The sequence below is a fragment of the Eupeodes corollae genome, chromosome 1 (assembly GCF_945859685.1).
Source record: "Eupeodes corollae chromosome 1, idEupCoro1.1, whole genome shotgun sequence".
Taxonomy (NCBI): domain Eukaryota; kingdom Metazoa; phylum Arthropoda; class Insecta; order Diptera; family Syrphidae; genus Eupeodes; species Eupeodes corollae.
This window is the reverse complement of record NC_079147.1, coordinates 54,285,247-54,307,528: the sequence shown is the minus strand read 5'-3', so window position 1 is coordinate 54,307,528 and position 22,282 is coordinate 54,285,247. Positions and strand designations below refer to the sequence as shown.

The window sequence follows — 22,282 nt, the reverse complement described above, 5'->3', positions numbered from 1 at the left end:
CCAAGTGATACTTCGAGGAAACTGGCCATGACCAGAAAATAAACACAATGAGAAAATGTAGATTTACCCAGTTTTTGTACGAGGATACCACAATTTTGGAATTTTAATTAGTGCTGAGTAATTAAAATGAAATCCCATTTTTTAACGAAAAGGTAAAGGGAGGTGCTACAAAGTGCTCGTAAAAACTAACAGAAAGGAAAACTGATGGTGAAGGAAATAAGTAATTAACATCAAATGATTTAAACTTAAATCCAAAATAATTGTAAATTTGTTTGATTTTTGAATTGATACGACACAGCTTCTTGAAGTTAAAACGTTCTTTGATTAACATTTTTAATATTGATGAAATAATAAGGGGTGGTATATTATGTTCTAAATCCTTGGGATAAGTTCCCCTTCTTGCTCACTTTTTAATTTATATTTTTATTTTTATGAATTTATATTTTACGAATAATTACTTAAGGCAAAAATAATTTTCCATCGCATCTTATTTGGCGAAATAAAACGGACAAAGTGCGCATCCCAGTGATGCCACTTACAATTTCTAACATTAACAAACTCATCCGGTTATCAACCTAAAATCAATGTGAAGGGTGGTTAAATTTGAAGAACCGACTTTGATTTTGAATAAATTACGAATTATTTGGGAAATTACTGTCGTTTCTTATTATTATGATAAAGGGTGATTTTTTTGAGGTTAGGATTTTCATGCATTAGTATTTGACAGATCACGCGAGATTTCAGACATGGTGTCAAGGAGAAAGATGCTCAGTATGCTTTGACATTTCATCATGAAAAGACTTACTAACGAGCAACGCTTGCAAATCATTGAATTTTATTACCAAAATCAGTGTTCGGTTCGAAATGTGTTTCGCGCTTTACGTCCGATTTATGGTCTACATAATCGACCAAGTGAGCAAACAATTAATGCGATTGTGACCAAGTTTCGCACTCAGTTTACTTTATTGGACATTAAACCAACCACACGAATGCGTACAGTGCGTACAGAAGAGAATATTGCGTCTGTTTCTGAGAGTGTTACTGAAGACCGTGAAATGTCGATTCGTCGCCGTTCGCAGCAATTGGGTTTGCGTAAAACCGTATAAAATACAGCTCGTGCAAGAACTGAAGCCGAACGATCTGCCACAACGTCGAATTTTCAGTGAATGGGCCCTAGAAAAGTTGGCAGAAAATCCGCTTTTTTATCGACAAATTTTGTTGAGCGATGAGGCTCATTTCTGGTTGAATGGCTACGTAAATAAGCAAAATTGCCGCATTTGGAGTGAAGAGCAACCAGAAGCCGTTCAAGAACTGCCTATGCATCTTGAAAAATGCACTGTTTGGTGTGGTTTGTACGCTGGTGGAATCATTGGACCGTATTTTTTCAAAGATGCTGTTGGACGCAACGTTACGGTGAATGGCGATCGCTATCGTTCAATGCTAACAAACTTTTTGTTGCCAAAAATGGAAGAACTGAACTTGGTTGACATGTGGTTTCAACAAGATGGCGCTACATGCCACACAGCTCGCGATTCTATGGCCATTTTGAGTGAAAACTTCGGAGAACAATTGGACTTTCCAAATGGACCACCTAAGACGCAGCCGCGGTCAACATTTAAATGAAATTATCTTCAAAAAGTAAATGTCATGGGCCAGTCTAACGTTTCAAATAAATAATCGATGAGATTTTGCAAATTTTATGCGTTTTTTTTTTTTTAAAGTTCTCAAGCTCTTAAAAAATCACCGTTTATAATGGGTACAGTTCCATTATGTATGCAACAAAATATCAGCCAAATGGCCTCCGCGGTCTCCTCTATCCAATTGCTCAAATTTTAAATGTAGCTGAGGTTTGAGGTTCTTTGCCGTTAATGTGCCGCTATTGAATTGTTGCTGGCTTGTAGACGTTAACCTTTTCTTTCATATAATAACAAGGAAATACATAAGTCCAACAGAAGCTTAAGAACCAGTCGAGATATAGACATCAAATAAATGTTGTTATACAGATAATAATGCAGAAAAATGCAGAAAGGACTTTCAAGAAAATTGCGTTGGTGGTTTTTTTCCCATAGCAGTTTAAAAAAAGTTGAAATTTTGGTTAACCTCACAAACCAAAGACGCTAGAGACTTAAATCAAATTTTATATTATATATTGCAACGTGATACCCAATTTTTGGAAAAAAATTCAATCGACGGTTTTTTTATAAATCAAAAAAAAAGAAACTGAAAAAAATGTTGTCACGAATTTTTGTTTACGAATAAAAAATGATTTAATCTCCAAAACAAATTTGTGCAATGAAAAATAACGTTTTTAACATCTGGTTAAGTTTTGAGAAAAATCGAATTGACGACTTTTTTTATATAAAATAAAAACTCAAAAAAAAACTTACTCAAAGTCAGTTAAAAATGAATTTCGACACAAATATCTTTTCAAAAATTTGAGATAATGACGTCCATCTTATTTTAAGAAAAATCGAACTATCAGTGTTTTTTATAAAAATTAAAAACTCTAACCAAAAATAAACCCTAAAAAGAAGGTTTTTAAAAATTGATTTTAAACTCAAATATCTTTTCAAAACTTCGAGATATTGGCTTTAAAATACTATTATCTTTTAAAAAATTAAAATTAAATTTGGTATCACAACAGTCTATGAAGAACAAGAGCCTAGTGACTTACAACTCTTAACCATTCCTGTGTGCGGGTAATGTTGTCAGAGATGGAAGGGACCTACAGTTTATATGCCGAATCCGAAAGGTTAATTTCAGAAAGTACTTTTTCATGACAAGAATTACTTTTGAAGGATTTTTCAATTCCTCGCAAGAGGCAGTAGGTACCCGTGAAAAAAACTGAAGATGACACAGGCAGGGATTGAAACCAAGACCTCTGGCATGACAGTTCAACGCACTAACCATCACGCTACGGGTACTACATTTTGTAAAAAATATTGTTGTAAAAAAAATACTAAAACTTGGTACAAATTTACCTTCGACTCAAATAGCTTTTCAAAAATTAAAAATATTGTCTTCAAACTGTTTTTACTTCACAGAAAATATTGTTTCGATGTTCAGTATTTTTTTTATTAAAATACAACAGTCAGTTTTTTCATACCAAAATAAAATTTACAAGAAATAGTACGCAAATTTGGTGAAAATTGATGTTCGGTTCTTGATGTCTCTCAAATTAATTTCATTCATCCAATTTGTAAAAATTTGAGAAATGCTACTTAAATTGGTAAATATTTGTTTTCGACTAAAAATCTATTTGACAAAACTAGATTTTCAAACTAAACTATTTCCCTTATATGAGAAATATTGTTGGAAATTTTAAAATTTTTATGAATCATTCAACTGACAACTTTTTTAACCCAACATGAAAACCTACAAACTTTTTAGCAAGAGAAATGGACATATGTATAGAATGGGAAGTTATCCCAGGAAGTTATCTTTGTTAGATGTGTGATAGGTGGCACCGCCTTGTTGAAACTACATAGCGTCCACATTTATATTTCAAATTTGTGACATAAATAGTTCGTTATCATCTTTCTCCTGATAGTGAACACCATTCACAGTAACTGTCTGACCGGCCTCATTTTGAAAAAAATACGGCCCGATAACGCCGCCAGCCTCTCTCGAGGGACCAAAGTGTTGCTATATAAGACCCTTATCATCCCCGTCCTGCTATACGGTGCAGAAGCATGGACTATGACAAAAGCGGATGAAACCACCTTGGGTCGGTTCGAAAGAAAAGTCCTTCGTTTGATCTACGGTCCCGTATGCATCGAAGGGGAGTGGAGGAGAAGATGGAACGACGAGCTGTACGGGCTGTTCGGCGACGTAGACTAAGCCAGAAGGGTAAAAGTCCAACAAGTAAGATGGCTGGGTCACGTAGACCGCATGGAAACCAATGCTCCGGCCCGAAAAGTCTTCGAATCCGCACCCACAGGACAGTGCAGTAGAGGAAGACCGCGGATCAGGTGGCGCGCACAAGTGGAAGGTGACCTAACCCAACTTGGAGCGCGAAACTGAAGACATATCTAGCTAGGAACAGAGCTAGATGAAAGTTTGTTGGGTGAGGCCCTAGTTCACACAGGACTGTAGCGCCACCTTAAGTAAGTAAATAAGTAATGCCGCCAGCCCATAAGCCTCACCAAATATTCACTCTTTGGGTACATTGGTTTTTTTACAGTCTCTCTTGAATTTATACTCGCCCAAGTCCGGCAATTCGGATTACTGACTAATTCGCTGAGGTGAAAATGTGTCACATCACTGAAGATGATTTTTTTCGAAAAATGTTCATAAATCCTCCATTTCTTGACACCATATGAAAATTTTCTGCAGTAAAAACTGTACGAGCATGTACTGGTGTTTTCATATATCCAAAAGACCCGTCTTACTTAAATTTTTTCACCGTAAAAATCACGAGATGCACAATATTGATTTTGAATTGAACGCCCTTTTTCATAATAAGCTTGAATAATTTTAAAGCGTTGCTTGATTGCGTTTTTTTCATGGTTCAAATTGAATGAGCCCTAAATTAAGAAATGCCAAATAAAATCCAGAAAAAAGCTTGACGTTTTGTTGTGATTTACATTGTTTTTTGGCCCTTAAAATGTAACCGTCCTTAATTACAAAATTCACTGGCTGACTCACAGATTATCACAATTTTGATGCACTTGTTCATGTCGCACAGTTCGTGGAAGGTAGTGCAATCAAATAAAAATCAAAAATTGTAATTTTCGGTTTATTGGGCGTGGTATCCACCCCCATTACCACTTCAACGTTCTGTAATGAAATGTTAGTAAAGAGGAAGGCTTATATATGCATATAAAATTGAGCTCTGAGAGGATGTGCTATACACTATATTTTCATATATTGGTTATCATTCATACATTACACTTCTGAATCATGTATAGAATGATGAAATTTGAAGGTTTCCTTAGCAAAAAACAGTCAAAGCACAACAAACACTTAGAAATTGTTTTTAAAGTAAAAATCTTTTGCTTAAAGTAGCATGCATTCTTATTCTCATTACAAACAGCTTCAAAACATTTAATAATTTTTACCGCTGGGCCGTAAGTTTAACAAATAAAGATAAACAAAATGAACTTTAAAAAATACATATATTTATTGAACCTGAGAAGAGATAAGGCTTTTTGTTTTTGGCTACAAAATAAAAGGTGTTTTGTTAGCTAGGAATTACAAACTGTATTGAAACTTCTGATTATTACGGTTAAGCAATTTATAATGAATCGTTCAACTCCAAAACAACATTTCTAAACTGACCTTGACCAAATGAAACTGTTTTGCGATGTATATAAAATTATTCGTCCATGTTACAGTATAACTTCACAGTCAGGACTCAAGCCATTTCATCCATACTGACTGTATTTTTGTTCTGCTTCCAAAATTCGAAGACATTTGGTTCCAACAAGAAGATACAATCTAACAAGCATTGCGCTTAAAAAAAATTATATGGTGCAACAGTCTGTAGAGAACTAACCCCTAGTGACTTACAACTCTTAAGCTTTTAAACGGGACGTACAGTTTTTATACCAAATCCGAACAGCTTATTTTAGAAAACACTTTTAATGACAAGAATTACTATTGGAACATTTTTCAATTTCTCGCAAGAGGTGCTACGCGTGCAAAAAGCTTTAGGTGGCACAGGTAAGGGCTGCACCCAAAACCTCTGGCAAGGCAGTCTTACGCACGAACCATCATGCCATTGGTACTAGGAGCAGTGCGCTTAGCCATCAATTTATTGCAAAATCAGTTTTCTACTTTATGTCCAAATTATCTGGAGACTTAACTATCGTGAGATTTTAAGCTTCTTGAGTACTATTTATGGGCCTATACTCTACTCAGTCACAGCTCTTGAAGAAGCCAACATTCAAGCTCACACTGACGTCACTCTTTTTTTCAAAGTCCTAACATATACACTTCAAATTTTGTATTCTTGTTTTGGGGATAGCGAAAAATTTAATTTTCATGTCAAAATAAACTGTTGTCGGTCTTAAATAATTTTTCGTGGCAAAATTGTCATTTTAATTTTTCGAAACATCTCAAAATGAATTAACCCCAAAATAGTTTACTGCGGTACGAAAATTTGAGACTAAACTCAGATCAATGCTAATTTGTATGTTCAGATCTGCCTTTAACACTTTAAAAATACATCACCGTAAAAATTCACATTTGAACCTACCTTCATCAGAAACCAAACTTCATAAACAAAAATGAATGAATACCATGTTGAATGAGTGATAGACACGAGTTTGGCTTTTACCAAGACTCCTTTACCACTCATATTATCTATGGGATAAAGAAGCATAGAAAGATACGTATACAATGCATCAAGCCTGGATGTACCCGTACCTTACCTATGCCATTCGACAGTCACACTCTCATACCATTCCTATTTTAACGCTTCAAGCCTTCCTACCTTTGGGATCGTCTGCAAACTGCAATGTTTGTTTTGGTAGTGCTGCTTACTATAAGCGCGCACTCACTGAAAGTTGTGACGGGCCAAGAAGAAGAATAGGTCTATAAAAGAATTTACACCACTATCATCTGGCATCAGTTATCTGTTGCCTGTGCTTGACGGCACTCGGGATCGTACAAAAGCGCTGCTGTCGTGTTTTAGTGTTAAAGTGTGCTGAATTGCGGTGTCCATCGTGTTGGAAAGTGTACCTTCTCCTTGAGATAATTATTATAAATGTTAAAACCTTTGAAAACCGCTAAAACAGTGCTTTCGTTAATTTAACTTAAACAAAAGATTGAAACAAAAAAATAGAAAATAAAAACAAAAATTAAAAGGATACCAAAATAATAACAATGGTGCTTCAAAAAACAATCGGTGTTCTTGGCCATTTAGTGATCCTCGGAACTCTCCTGCAGTTGTGTAGAGCCGCTAGTGAGGATTTAAGTGGCAGTACACCAGCTGCAGGTGCAACATACCAAAACGCTGGTATGCGCACAGTTTTACGCGTTTATGATGAGTGCTCCAAGTCAGAGGGTGGTTTTGTGCCGTGTCTGAAGAAGAAGACAGTTTCATTTATTGATAGGATTTCGATAATTGATGCAATTACCGTTGCTGATGGAATAAAAGTCGTACGGCTGGCAGATGCCCCAATACCACGGCCAGTTAGTGAAAACGAATTGGAATCGATATTGCCACGATCAATTGATGATCGTGACACAAAGCTAACGACAATGCTGATCGATAGGTTGAGTCGATTTTTTAATGGCCATTCAATGCAAGTGAACTTTCCAAAGTTGACATCTGAAGAAATTGGTCGAGGATTGGAAGAAGGTTTGTTTAGATATAAATGTACATTTGTATGTAGATATAGATTACTTAGACATCGACTGGATGTATTAGGTTTGAAGGTGATCGAGAAAGAGACTTTTGAATTTACTTTTACTATAATTTTGGGAAAGCGAGGAAGTTTTGGAAATTTATTTTTTCACGATCGACCCCAATTACACAAAAGTTAACTTCGATTTAAATACAAATAGAAGGGAAACACAATTTTCATAGGTATCTCAATTTTAAATCATAAAAAGGCACATGTGAGTTTACAAAATTACTCTTTAAAAGTAGTAAGAATTGTTGGGCGCCAGTTTAGAATCAGAGTTACAAAAAAGTTAAAGCTTAAGTATTTTGTTATTGAATTGATCAAAAACATATTTCTTTTAGGAGGCATCTCTTTGTATTTACAATTTTTAGCAATTAATTGAACGAAGAGTTACGCTTAAAGTCTTGAAAAAATAGGAGAAATGTAATCAGAACACCGAACAGTACATTTTTTAAATATTATGATTGGAATAGGCTTAAAATGTTACTCTCTATTTTGGATATGTATGCAAAAGAATTGAAAATTCTCATTCTGGGTTTATGTCCAGCAGTATTTTAGGAGGGAAGAAGTTAAGAAAAAGGTACAATTTTTAAAAGTTCTTTCTTTAAAACTGTAGAAAATTTGTTTTTCCAAAAATAGTTTTCAAGTCTAATAAAATAATAAAGACGGACTTAGCTACAATACTTGACTGGTCACTTTAAAAAGCATATTTAATATTTCGTAAGGAGTCATTGATATGTAATATTAAAAACCTTTGTTTGGTTTGCTTCAGAGAACTTTTTTTAAATTAGTTATTACTTCAATTTGTTCGACAGATTTTATCAATTACTTATTCTTTAACTTCTTCTATCTCTTGAAAATTGAAATAAAATTAAGTTGTGTTCACTCATACCAACAACAATTATTTTGTTTTGAAATTTTAATCATATCTATTTAAAAAAAAAGATTTAATTCAATACATGTTGTTACTGATGAGATGATACAATATTTAACCTGAGGGAAATCACTAAATGGATTTACTCAATTTTAATTTTCCAGTGAATTAATTCATAGTTCCTAGGGGCTGCCTATTTGCACTTAACAATATTATCCAATCAGTTGTAAGTTAAACAGTTTCATACCTTCAAGCATTCAATATTATTTACAACATTTAATGTTCTAATCAACAAATTACCTTAATAAGTACATGCACATATTTTGACTTAAATGAAAATGTATTTCAGCTGAAGGTAATTTGAACTTGAACATTTAAATTATTTAGTAATAATACGAGTATCTCTATACAGATGAAAATGGTTGCCAAAAGATGTTATATTTACGAATAATTTAAGTTGATCTGCTTTGAATTCATTTGCATTGTAATAAATATAATAAAATCATTCAATAGCAAAACTCAATTCCCCAAAAAAAAAAGTACTATATAAGGAATTAAATTCGATCCTGCCTATAACAAACCTATACTAACTTTTAAATATTTTTAAGACAGTGTGTTTTTACACGGTATTAAAAAAAATCTAAAATTTAAACTGAAGTAAATAACGTAAAATCTATTTAAGAAAAAACTAAAATTCAAAAAACAAAATATTCAAATTAGGTTTATACACTTGATTTAATATTTTGCTTCAATGCTTACATGCTTCAATATTTATAGACCATTCCTAAGAACAAAAACATTTTCTTTCTTATGAGCATTTAGTTTCAAGATAATAGGAGGTTTAGACTGCGAGACATTAATTTTTCGTTTTCTAGCGATTATAATGTTAAACCTTATCAAAATCTAGAGCTCAATTTTTTAACAAGTCAAAAGTTGTTCTATAGTTGCACCGAAAATCAACCTCAAGTTGTTTAAAACAGTCAACAAATTAAAAAACTTTCCAACATGAAATATGGAACAAAATTTAATTTAGTTTTTAATACTTCATTAAAAATTCGTCTTTGTAGATTTAAGTGCTCGTATTTTAGAACTATTTTAAAAGAGACAAATTAAGTTTTAAGTTAAAAAACAAATGAGGAAATTGGTTTTTGCATTTAAAAATTTGAATGCTTTCTAAATTTAAGTTGATAGTGGAAAGTTTAAAATGATTTAGTTTAATGTCGAAACGTGTTTTTTTTACCTTTCAACAATTCTGGAATCATTAAAGTTTGAATCACACAGGAAATACTTTACATTTTAGAAACTTGCAAAATCCATATGAATTCTTAATTTCTGACAATCTAAGTTAATAGTTCGTTTCAGCAGAATTAAGTTTGTTTTTTTAATGTTTTTTTTTTTCGAGAACTATCCCGGTTGAGACGCAGATATTAAAAAAATAAATAATATTTCGTCTAAGGCTACAAATTTTACTGATTCAAATTTTCTAAATATTGAGGAAATTACTAACTATTCCAAAAATATAATCGTTTCTTTATTATCAAAGTACTAATTTGGTTTAATTTTTAACCATGCAATTAACATCAGTCTTAAGAGATACACTTCCTTTCACCTAAATCAATCTGAAATTTTAAAAAAGAGGCTGGGATTCGACCCACACTGATAACTTCACATTCCGTTTCGTGTTGGGTTAAAAAAAGGTTTGTTAAATAGATTTTTAGTCGGAAACAAATATTTACCAATTTTAGTAGTATTATTTCTTAAATTTTTACAAATTGGATGAACGAAATTTATTTGAGAGACATCAAGAACCAAACGTCAATTTTTACCAAATTTGCGTACGGACTGTTGGATTTTTATAAAAAAAACTTCAAAATATCGAAAACAATACTTTCTGTGAAATAAAAAAGTTTAAAAACAATATTTTATATTTTTTAGACGAAAGTAAATTTTTACCTTTTAATAATTTGTTTATTTAGGTTTTTATTTTTTGTAAGAAAACTGTTAATTAAATTTGTCTCAAAATTTTTCAGAATATATGAAACAAATATTTCTTATAAATTTAAATTAGTTGAAAGCCATAATCTCAAATTTTTGAAAAAATATTTGAGTCGAAATTCAATTTTTACCAACTTTGAGTAATTTTTTTTAGGTTTTTTATTTTTTATAAAAAAAAATGTCAATAAGATTGCACAACAATATTTTTAAAAGACAAAAGTAGTTTAAAGCAAATATACCAAAGCTTTGAAGAAATATTTGAGGCGAAAATCTATTTTTACTAACTTTTGATGTATTCTCGCTTAAATTTTTATTTTTTATAAGAAAAGCTGTAATTTTAATTGTTCTGAATTGATCTCAAAATTAACCGAATGTTGGAAACAATACTTCTTATAAGATAAAATAAGTGTGAAGCCATAATTTCAAGTTTTGAGTCGAAATTTTTTTGAGAGCCTTTTCTGCATATTTCTGCATTATTATCTGTGCAAAAGAATTTATTTGAAGTCGATATCTATTCTGGTTCTTGAGCTATGGACAACGAAAAAAACGTCTCGAACGTACGTACACACGCACGCACAGACATATTTTATTTGGACGCTAGTTACTTTGAAACGTCGAGAAATGTCAAAATTTTCAATTTGACAAATCGGACAATTTACAATAACATCGTATGGGAAGTTAAAAATCCAGAAAAGAAAAACATTTTAAAATGAAAACTAGACCCATTTTGAAGTATTTTTAGTAAAATAACCACAGATAGATGTTTAAAAATAGCAAACTATTTTGACTAGTAACTCTTTACTATGTTACATCCTTTAAACCAATGATTCTTTACAGAAAAATTGATTCCTTAAAATTTTCGATACGAAAGGTTTATTTTTAACTTCACTTAGGAAGTTATTGTAATCGGTCCGATTTTTCGAATTAACTATTTTGACACAACTCGAAGTTTTGAGAGATGTCTGTGTGTGCATATGTATGTACATTATTTTATGAACAAAAAATTATTTGATCCCAAAAATAATTTAATACCAACGTTTTTGGCATCTGAGTAATTTTTGTGAAAAATCGAGTTGACAGTAAAAATTGTTTTTTAACTCAAATATCTCTTCAAAAATTCAAGATATTGGCTTCAAACTAATTACAAGTTATACAAAATATTGTGTTCGACATTCAGTAAAATTTTGAAAAATAAATCAAATTCAGAGTTTTTTTACAAACAAATTAAAACCTAAAATAAAATAACTAAATGTTTGTGAAAAATTATTTTCTACTCAAATTCTTTTTTAAAAAACTACAAATACTGGTTCGGAACTAATTTCACGTTATAGAAAATATTGTTTTTGACATTAAGTACAAATTGTTTAAAAATTCAAAAGTCAGTATTTTCATAAATATTAAAATCTACAAAAAAATTTAGGCAACATTTTATAAATATTGGTAAAGAAATTTTTGACTGCTAACAGTCGAATTGTTTTTTCGTGAACACTGTTTATTTAAAAAAAAATATGATTTAAAATAGAACCAGCCCAAAAAGTATTCATATATGCGTTTCGCCCTGATATAATGGTTGGGCTCATCAGAAGATAACCATTACACCCTGTCTTACAAATGTGGAACGCTTCACGATTTTTGCGTGTGATCGTAAAGCTTTCCACATTTTTTAAAAAAGGTGTAATGGTCATCTTCTGATGAGCCCAACCATTATATCAGGGCGAAACGCATATGTGAACACTTTTATGCTGGTGCGATTTTAAATCGTATTTTTTAAAATAAATATTGATGTTCGATTCTCGGTATCTCGTGCGTGAATAAAGTAAGGTATTGTCTTCAAAATAATTTTATTCTGAGATAAATCTTCTTACAAAAATCCAATCTGTATTTTTCCATGTAAGAAATAAAAGCTTTCAAGAAATGCTACTAAAATTGGTAAACATTTCTGTTCGATATAATATTTCGTTAACAGACACAGATTTTGAGATCGATTTATTTCAACCTATGCAAAATATTGGTGGTAATTTTTTAAAAAATTTACAATTTTTTTTGACAAAACACGAAAACCTACAAAAACAACAAACAACTTATAAGAAATGGTTTTCGACAAGTATTAGGAGGAGAAAGAAAGATATTGACTTCAACTTATTTATCTCATACAAAATGTTGTAAAAAAATAATTTGTTAAAGTTTGAAGTAAAACAAATCGACAGACGTGATGGGAAGTGTGGGTCGCATTACAGCCTCTTTTTTTGTGTGGTTTCTTGTTAATTTTAATTTAATAATAATTTGATTTGTGTCTCCAATTTCGTTCCTTAGAATTTAACCATTACTACAGTATATACGAATATACCCACATTATTGTTAAGTGAAAAGCAAAACGTTTTCACAAGAACATTTCTTGTGGCTTACACGCCTCTCAATAATGAATAAAAACAAGACAAAACAATTTAATGCTTCAACTATAAAATATAAGGTACAAGTCTGCTACTTCACGCTTAAATAGTCTCATCAGGCTACCAACTAGTAGCCATCATAACCCAAAAACGAACAATAAAAAATGACCTTTCACGCTATCAAGATCTTATGAGACCTTTCATAAAAGAATGTACTTTATGTTTCTTTGCCAGTTTAAATCTTTAGATAAAATACTAGTCTAGAGTCTAGACTAGGTCGACTTATAAACAAATATATTGTAAACTAGAGTAAACAAAAAAACTATAAAATGCAATAATAATAAGGTAAGAACCTACTGTCTTACTTTTAAATGCCACAACATGTTGATGAGTGTTTTGTTTGTTTTTTTTCTTACACCTCGACAAATTTCTATGTCACTTTCCAAGAGATGACGAATAATTCTGAATAAAAATTACAAAAATATACAAAGAAAAAAATAAGAAATTAACAAGATAGAAGTACCGCAAATTAGTCTCATTTAATTTTTATCTTGATTCTAAATATAAGCCTTAACACAAAACAAGGCAATGCGTAAAGAAATGAAATACTGCTGCAAAAGATACGACTATTGGTTAGATACCTAATCTACTTTTGAGTTTATTTTTTTTTTTTGATTTTAATTGCCTCAACATAATTTTTCTAATGAGTCTTGCATATCTAGGTTTTTGTTTATTTGTTCTTAAAGATGTTTTTTTTTGTACTCAAGTACCAACCTACTATGTCACTTTTATGCAGCACTTGCTTTATTTTTGTCATGGTGGCTTTGTTTCTATGCTTAATGAGGCATTCATGTTATGTACCATGTCTGGAGTTTACAATTTTTTTAATGAAAGATTGACGGACGTTATAATGTTAATTTCTACAAAGTAAATTAATTTTCTTTTTATTCTTACAATTTTTCAACGTTCTTTGAGATAGTTTTTGCTTCAATGAATTCATTAGATATTTAAGTATCTATTAGGCTTTTGGACAATTTAATAAAGGATCAGTGTCATTACCGCTTGACTGATTTGCATTATCTTCATTCGATGTAAAAACAAAATAAAATCACCATTTTTAATGCCAAATAATTTAAGATTTTGTGAAAGTGCATTAAATTTAACCACACTTGAAAAGAAAGAAAAATACAAAACAGGTCTTTAAGTCTTGAATGAAACAAACAAATCAAATCAAATGGAATCACACACATAAAATATCTAATTGATTTTTTGGTCAAGCTTCTTCGGGGATCAATTAATTATTAAAAAAATTATATAGAAGCCGTAAGATGAACATGCAGCTGAGCTGTTGCAAGTTGTAATGGATTTACCTGTACATGTTCTGTACAGCTACTTTGCTGGTGCAATTAGATACATATGGATATGTCTTTTGACGGAGCCGTAATCATCTTCTTAATGGATGAGGTATAGATGATGCTTTGGCGGCATTACTAATGCAAATGCAATTATTATGGTGTCTTGTTGCGTTTTTGCTTTCATAGAAATTATTTAGTTATTAATAAATTTCTTAATAAAGCAGTTGATTGAAAAATAATGGATAAAGATTATATTTTGTTATTTTATTTTCATAATTTTTTCACTGTTCACTCTTCATTGAACACAGATTGAAAAATTAGCTTTAAAATAGCTATTTTTTTTAAGAATATGGTTAGAACTAATTTGTTCGTTTTTTTTTATTGCTGTTATGAAATAAAGTAAAACAGTTTTAACTCAAAAACAGTTTCAGATTTATTCTTAGTTTTTAACAAAAAATTCTAGAAATTTAAGAAACTGCTAAGGGTTACAAAATCTTAACTTAAAACATAACTCAATGTCTATACGATTACCAAAAGCACCCGTAAATAAAACTTAATTTAAAACAAAAATCATTAAACTTAATCGCAACGAAAGTATAACGAAAGTTCTAGTAATTTTTATTAGAAAATTTGAGGAACGAAGTGAAGCCTTTGATAAAATTTGTATCTTAAACTTAAAGACCTTCATTTCCCTGCTTTTTTTATTTCATGGCTCAGATCGTATTGAGAACCGTCGATATAAAGAGGTGTTTTCATCTTCTCAATCTCCGATCACATTTATAGAAACTCAGAAGTCCCTAAAAGCAGCCATCTTGGTTTTTTGTTATTTGTCTGAACTATCAACGACGAATAAATGTTATTTTAATATTGAAATAAAAACAAACAAAGATTATTTCTACTCCATCTGATTTTTTCTTACTCCAAAATGATCTTGATTAATTTCAGACAAAGGGCCAGTTCATAACAATAACTCGTTACCGATCATAACTTCCATATTGAACCTACAGTTTGAACGATATTATAATTAATTCTGTCTGTTCTATTCTTCACTTAGGATATCTTTGCTTCATCAAACGTTGGACTAAGGAATTTTCGAAGACCTCTACTTGTATACGCTAATCAAGTCTGGTCTCGCCATCAGAACTCTTATTCTCAAAGAATTGAATCGGTACAATGCAGGTCTTCCTTAGGGTGATAATCCATTCTTACCAACTTATGAAGATAGTTAACACGTATTAATCCGAAAAACTCTCCAAAACGCCACGAAGTCGCTGATATTGTCTTTCTCCATCTGCGTTGAAAAATAAATTTAAGTTCATTTTGTTAATAGCTCGCATTAATCGTACAAAAATAAAAAAATACAATACTTAGCTTTAGAAAACATAAAGAGACAGTACGATGCTTTAATCGTTGAAAATTTGCAAAATCGTATTTTAACCTTAGTGCGACTTTTGTATCACTATACCTATGGACAAAATTTTATGAAACATTGTTTTATCTGAGGAAATTCCGTTTTTTGGTAAACCCAGTTTTAATTTATTTATTCAATACTAATAAAAACAACAAAAATTACAAAACTGTAATTCACTATTAGTAGAAACAAACAAATTACTATGGTTTGAAGGCAACATGTTATCGACAAAATAACTTCTAGAATTAGTCTTGGTTTTAAAGTATAATTTTTTTGTTTGAAAACTTACTTACTTACATAAGTTGGCGCTACATTCTTGTGTGAACTATTGCCTCACCTAACAAACTTCTCCATCTAGCTCGGTCCCTAGCTAGATGTCTCCAGCTTCGCGCTCCAAGTTGGGCGAGGTCACCTTCCACTTGTGCGCGCCACCTGATTCGCGGTTTTCCTCTACTGCGCTGTCCTGTAGGTTTGGATTCGAAGACTTTCCTGGCCGAAATGTTGGTTATCATGTGCTCTACGTAACCCAAGATGGCTGGGTCGTTGGACTTTTATCCTTCTGGCTAAGTCTACGTCGCCGTACAGCCCGTACAGCTCGGCGTTCCATCTTCTCCTCCACTCCCCTTCGATGCATACGTGACCGTAGATCACACGAAGAACTTTTCTCTCGAACGGACCCAAGGTGCTTTCATCCGCTTTTGTCATAGTCCATGCTTCTGCACCTTATAGCAGGACGAGGGTGATAAGGGTCTTATATAGCAACACTTTGGTCCCTCGAGAGAGGACTTTACCACTCAATTGCTTTCTTAGTCCAAAGAAACAGCGGTTAGCATGAGTTATTCTGCGTTTGATCTTAGCGCTGGTGTTGTTTTCTGCGTTTGCAGCGGAGCTTAGGTAGACGAAGTCCTTGACTACCTCAAAGTTACGTCTGTCGATGGTGACGTTTTGACCAAGACGTCGGTGTTGTATGTCCTTTCTTGACGACAGCATGTACTTTGGTTTGCCCTCATTAACCGTTTAACCCATTTTTGTGCCTCTGCCTCAATACTCACAAAAGCCCCATTGACATCACACCAGTATGCCAGTAATTGAACAGACTTTTGAAAGATAGTGCCTCTAGCATGATGTTAAAAAAATCACATGACAGCGCATCACCTTGTCTAAAACCTTTTTTGACATCGAAAGGTTCTGTTAAGTTGTTTCCACCCTTTATGGAGCAGCTTGTTTCTCCATGGTCATCCTGCACAAGTTTGGCAGATATGTCAAAACTAGACATAGCTCTATACAGCTCGTCCCTGTATATGCTGTCATATGCTGTCTTGAATTGTGGATTTGGAGTTCTTGGGTTTTTTCCAGGATCTGCCGTAATGTGAATATTTGATGAACTGAGGACTCTCCTGGTATAAAACCACACTGATAAGGACCTATCAGGTTATTGACGATTTGCTTTAGACGTTTACATATTACGGCAGAGAAGATTTTATAGGCGATGTTAAGTTGACTGATTCCCATTCGTCGTCTATGTTAAATGGATCATTATGACTGACAGTGGAATTCGGTTCGTCGTCGCCGTTATACAGTCTGCAGAAGTGGTGCTTCCATATCCTCAGCATTGACTGCGGTTCCACTATGATGTTTTCGTTTCGTCTTTCCATCCTTTTGTTCAAGGTTTAGGTACCTGTGAATTTCGTTTCACTTGTTCATAAAACTTTCGAACTCCATTCCTGCTTTTAAACCTCTAAGCATCATCGACCGCACGCTTCTCATGCCCTCTCTTTTTCCTTCTAAAAAGTCGGTGTTCCTCTCGCCTCTTCTGATCATAGAGCTCATGAGCAGCTCTCGTCTTTTTATGCAGCGCCGCTTTAGGTGCCTGTTGTTTGGCTTCATTTGCCTGCCGACACCTCATCAAAGCATCTGTTCCTTGTTGGTGGCTGTTTGAACCCAGCACATCAGAATCGGCTTCTCTGATTGCATCTTGGCAATTTTGCCACTGGTTTTCGATACATTTAATTGACGGCAGAGAGCTTCGAGAGAGGTTACTTGTAACTCGGTCGGAAAAGGATTTGGCGATCTCTAGCGATTGTAGCCGTTCGACGGTGTTCCTTCTCCCAGCACCTCCCTGTTTTGCTTGGGTCTGGAAATCCGAAGTGCTACTTTGGCTACAACGAGGTAGTGGTCCGAGTCGTTGTTAGCTCCTCGGACACGTTCATCCATGATGCTGGAAGCTTGTCTGACATCGATCGCAATATGGTCAATCTGGTTGACGGTAGATTGATCTGGAGAGGTCCAAGTTCCTTTGTGGATGTTGAAGTGTAGAAAACGTGTACTGGCTACCATGACGTTTCACCCCGCAGCAAAATCTATGAGCCTGAATCCGTTGTCGGAAGTGTTTTCGTGCAGGCTGTTCTTCCCGATTATTTTTGGCTTTCAAAATGTTTGTGAGACTTTTCTTCTTTTTCTTTTTTGTTTTTTTTTGTTGCTTCTTCTTCTATTAAAACCTCAAAACACTACAGTTACAGAATCATTGCTTTAATCATTAAATTTGATAGTACGAATGAATAAATTAATTTCCGGAACAGCTTGAAGACGAGGAGAAACTAAAGACTTACAACTCTTAAGTTTTTGAATTTTTCTACCACATCCGGTTTTTAAAATATGACCCTTTAAAAATGTTAAAAACAAACAAAAAACGCAGTTCTTAAGGCTAATTAAAGACTCAAAATTTATCTCAACAGTAAATTGTACGATGATTTTGCAAAACACAAACCTTTCTCTTCTAGAAACAACTAAAACCGTTTCAGTATCTTATTTTCTTTAAATTAAATTATCATAAGTTATGAATATTTAATTGACTATTTGAGAAATTGGTACTTTCATAGTTTTGAAAAATACATTTTGGATTATATTTGTGGTGTCATTTCTCTTACCAATATTTTTATATTTTTTAATATATTTCAAAAACTTTATATTATAGAACTGTGTAAAAAACAGTTTCGTTTCAAAAACAAAACCTACTTTAAATCCGTTTCCCTTTTTCTTTTTAAAAACAGTTTTAGCATAAATGGTTAAGCGTTTGTCTCAGATTTTTAAAACAAGGCATTTAAACTTATAAATATTTTACGAATATTATATAAGATAATATAAACATTTGAATTCATCACTGAAAAAAATTAAAGTTTTGGAAAACCAGCACGAATTTTACTGAAAAAATGTACTTCATTAATTTAGATATTTCAAAAAGCCTTATGTTCGTGTATTTCCGAATTTGTAGAAGTAACTAAAGTTGACTCGTTATATTTAATTTTGAAGTCGGGTTTAAGTTAGAATCGTAAAAGTCATTTAAAAAAGGTAATTTTATTGCCAGATATAAAACTTTGTCGACCCGTGTTGTTTTTTAATCATTACAGTATCAACATTTTCTGAAAACGCTGCAAGAAGGGGAGATATCCGAGAATTGTACCAAATAGCCAAAGAAGTTGTCGGGAAAAAAAGCAACAACAATCATCATGTAATGGATGTGGATGGAACACGGGACACTATCAATTGAAGATCAACTTTGCAGGTGGAAGGATCACTTTTGTGCCCTGTTAAATGAGGACCCCGTTGAACAGAGTGCTTAAGGATGGAGTGATTGTTAAGGTGCACAAAAGGTGATCTCAAGAACTGCGACAATTGGCGTGGTATTACCGTTTTATCCGTTTTCAAAAAGCTAATGGCAACTTTAATCCTCGAACGGATAAAGGCTAGAATTGAGACTACACTCAAGAGGAATCAGGCTGGCTTCCGCAGCGGTCGGTCGTGCGTTGACCATATCAACACCTTACGCATTATTCTTGAGCAGTCTGCAGTATTTCAAACACCGCTAAACCTCATGTTTGTAGATTTTGAGAAGGCCTTTGACCAAGTTAACCGAGAATGTATATGGAGATCACTTCTTGGGGAAGGAATTCCGCCAAAAATTGTTTTCCATAATAAAGGAGTCCTACAACAATGCAAGGTGTTTCGTGTTGCATAAAGGGAAGCTATCCGAATCTTTCGAAGGCTCACACCCTGAGGGATGTTTTATCCCTAATTCTTTTTCTGCTGGCGATAGATGATGTTCTGACGGCCAGCGTCGGTACAACTGAAAGGCATGGTATTCAATGGAGAACGTTTGAAAGCCTTAGCCATTAAGACTTTGCCGACGATATATGTCTCATGGCAAATAACATCAGTGGGCTGAACGAGATGTGTCAAACTTTACGGGTGAAAGAAGAATCGTGCAAAAACACAAAAATAATGCTAACAGGCCCTACGACACGACATCATATTATTCTGCATATCACGCCTGTTGACGATGTCGAACAATTTAATTATCTCGGAAGTATTGTATCAGCAAATGGTGGTACGGATCTGGACGTAAAAAGCAGAATAAATAAAGCTCGCGTTGACTTTGGTGCTCTGTCCCAAATTTGGAAATTCAGTCAAGTCTTTTACGCACTAAACTGAGATTGTTCGAATCCAATGTGAAATCCGTGCTATTATATGGAAAGTCTCGGCCACCATCTCGAGAAAATCGCAGGCTTCTGTGAACCGCTGTCTGCGTCACATTCATAAAATTCGCTGGCCACAAACAATATCTAACCAGGAATTTTGGCATAGGACAGGTCAGAGGCACTTGGACATCGACATCAGAAAGCCCAAATGGCAATGGATTGGTCACACACTAAGAAAACCAAACGATGATATTGCGAAGCAGTCCTTTGAATGGAATCCTCAGGGGTCACGGCGGGTTGGAAGACCAAGAACAACATGGAAATCTACAGTGCTATCGGAAGGTAACTCCCAGAGAAAGACGTGGCCACAGTTAAGGTATCTAGCTGCAGATCGAGAAGAATGGAGATGTTTTGTTGACGCCCTATGCCCCGTACGGGGTTAGAGGTCGTGATGATGATGACCAACATTTGCTACTCGCAATAAACAAAATCCCTCGAAAAAAAATATCGACGTATTTTCCGAGAATTAGGATTCTTTATTCGGAAGAACTTTTAGAGGAAATTAATGATATGGTGACATGGGATAGGATTAAGGTTTTGATTTAAATACCTTATCTTATTATATTTTTGTTGTTTAGAAAACGTTATCAAAAAAAAAAAAAACATCACACATTTGAAATACGTCTTCCTTTCGTGAATATTTAAAAATTATTGTAAAGATATTCAATTTAATTTGCATTGGAATTATAAATACAAATGCAAAAACACTTAACTAATATATTATGCGGTAGTGTACATTTTTTTGAGATCTAATCAAAAACATAAACATTTTGGAATAAAACTCATTACAATCTCAAATCGAGTTAAAAAAGAAATTGAACATTTTCTAATCTTCCCCATACCAATAAATATTATCAATTAAGTATTTACTACGTCGATTTTCATAAAGCCATACTAAATTGGGGTTTTCGTTAAGTCCTTGAAATACAGCAGACCATAAAATTAAGGATAATTACAGAAAAAGTAGATTGAATCTGTTAATAAACATGTTTGATTTTTTTTTTTAAGCACGAATGTATAAACAGTTTCTTTCTGGTAGGAATATAATATTTTGAGAACAATCTTTGCGAAATGTGTTTTTAGGTTAATCGAATTGTTTGTTATTAGAAGAATAATTATAAATCTGTTGTTTAACCTTAAATTCCAATAAAAAGAAAATTTCATTATTTTAGTTTTTAAACATTATTTTTCAATCCACATTTTAAATAAATTTCATCAACTTTCTTTTTTTTTTCAATTGTTTATTTTTCCAGGCCGCGGAAAAATGAAGAAAATGATGGGAATGATGATGATGGGCATGGCCATGAAAATGATGGGAATGATTCCACTGGCAATGGGTGCATTGTATATATTGGCTGGCAAGGCGCTTATAATCTCAAAGATTGCTCTACTCCTCGCCGGTATAATTGGATTGAAGAAACTTATGTCTGGCCGGGGAGGAAACGGCGGCGGCGGTGGTGGTGGCAGCCCAGCTTGGTCTTCTGGTGGTGGTGGAGGCGGTGGTGGATGGTCATCGGGTGGTGGTGGAAGTGCTGGATGGGACAGGCGTTCGTTGAATGAAGCCCAAGAGCTGGCATACCGTAGTTATAGTAAGGCACATCAACAGCAGCAGCAGCAACAACAACAACAACAAATTCAAGTACAATCATCACAACAACCACAAAAGCAACAACAAGATGTTCAAAAGTCATAGATAAATTTTGTATTTGATTTACATTATATATAAATTTATATTCTGTTAAATAGGCATTTATTGTAATTTAATTTAATTTTCTAAGAATATATATTTTTTTGTTTTATTTATTTATTTAATTTATTGTATTTATTTATTTATTTCAACAAAAAACATCAAAGTTTCATTTAAATTTAAATTTAAGGTTTTATTTCTTTCTATTAGCCCAAAGATGGTTTTTCAAGTTTGATTTCAAAAGACAATTTGTCGTTATTTTGTAAACAATGACGAGCAAAGTTTTTAAACTAAAATACAAAATTAAAGATTTTACATTCAACATTTATGTACTTACATATTTATTCTTATTTATTTACTTATTTGTTTATTTATATATATTTCTACTTTGTTAGTGTTAAGAACAAAAATATGTGCTGAATAATATTTTATAATAAAATATTTTTAAAAACCTGATCAAAAAGCCAAATAATACTGTTTTTATTCTTTTTGTTTTATATGAAATCTAAAAAAAAACTCATATCAAAGAGACTGCAAAATGGTTGCATCAAAGGATCTAAGCTATTTGTTTTTTTAAAAGATCAAACTAAATAATTTTAAAGTTTCTATATATCAAAATTTATATAGAAAAGCAAAAATAAATCGTAGAAGTTATGGAAGAATTCGATTAAAATTTATAAAAA

At 32.9% G+C, this 22,282-nt stretch overlaps 1 protein-coding gene across 1 annotated transcript; it reads left to right on the top strand.

The window, feature by feature from the left end:
* Window positions 1-6,557: 6,557 nt before the first annotated feature.
* On the top strand, window positions 6,558-22,037 carry LOC129940264 (uncharacterized). The gene is made up of 2 exons (XM_056048547.1): window positions 6,558-7,306; window positions 21,166-22,037. The coding sequence occupies exons 1-2, from the start codon at window positions 6,829-6,831 to the stop codon at window positions 21,603-21,605; spliced, it is 918 nt and encodes a 305-aa protein (XP_055904522.1). The 5' UTR covers window positions 6,558-6,828; the 3' UTR covers window positions 21,606-22,037.
* The last annotated feature ends 245 nt before the right edge of the window (window positions 22,038-22,282 follow it).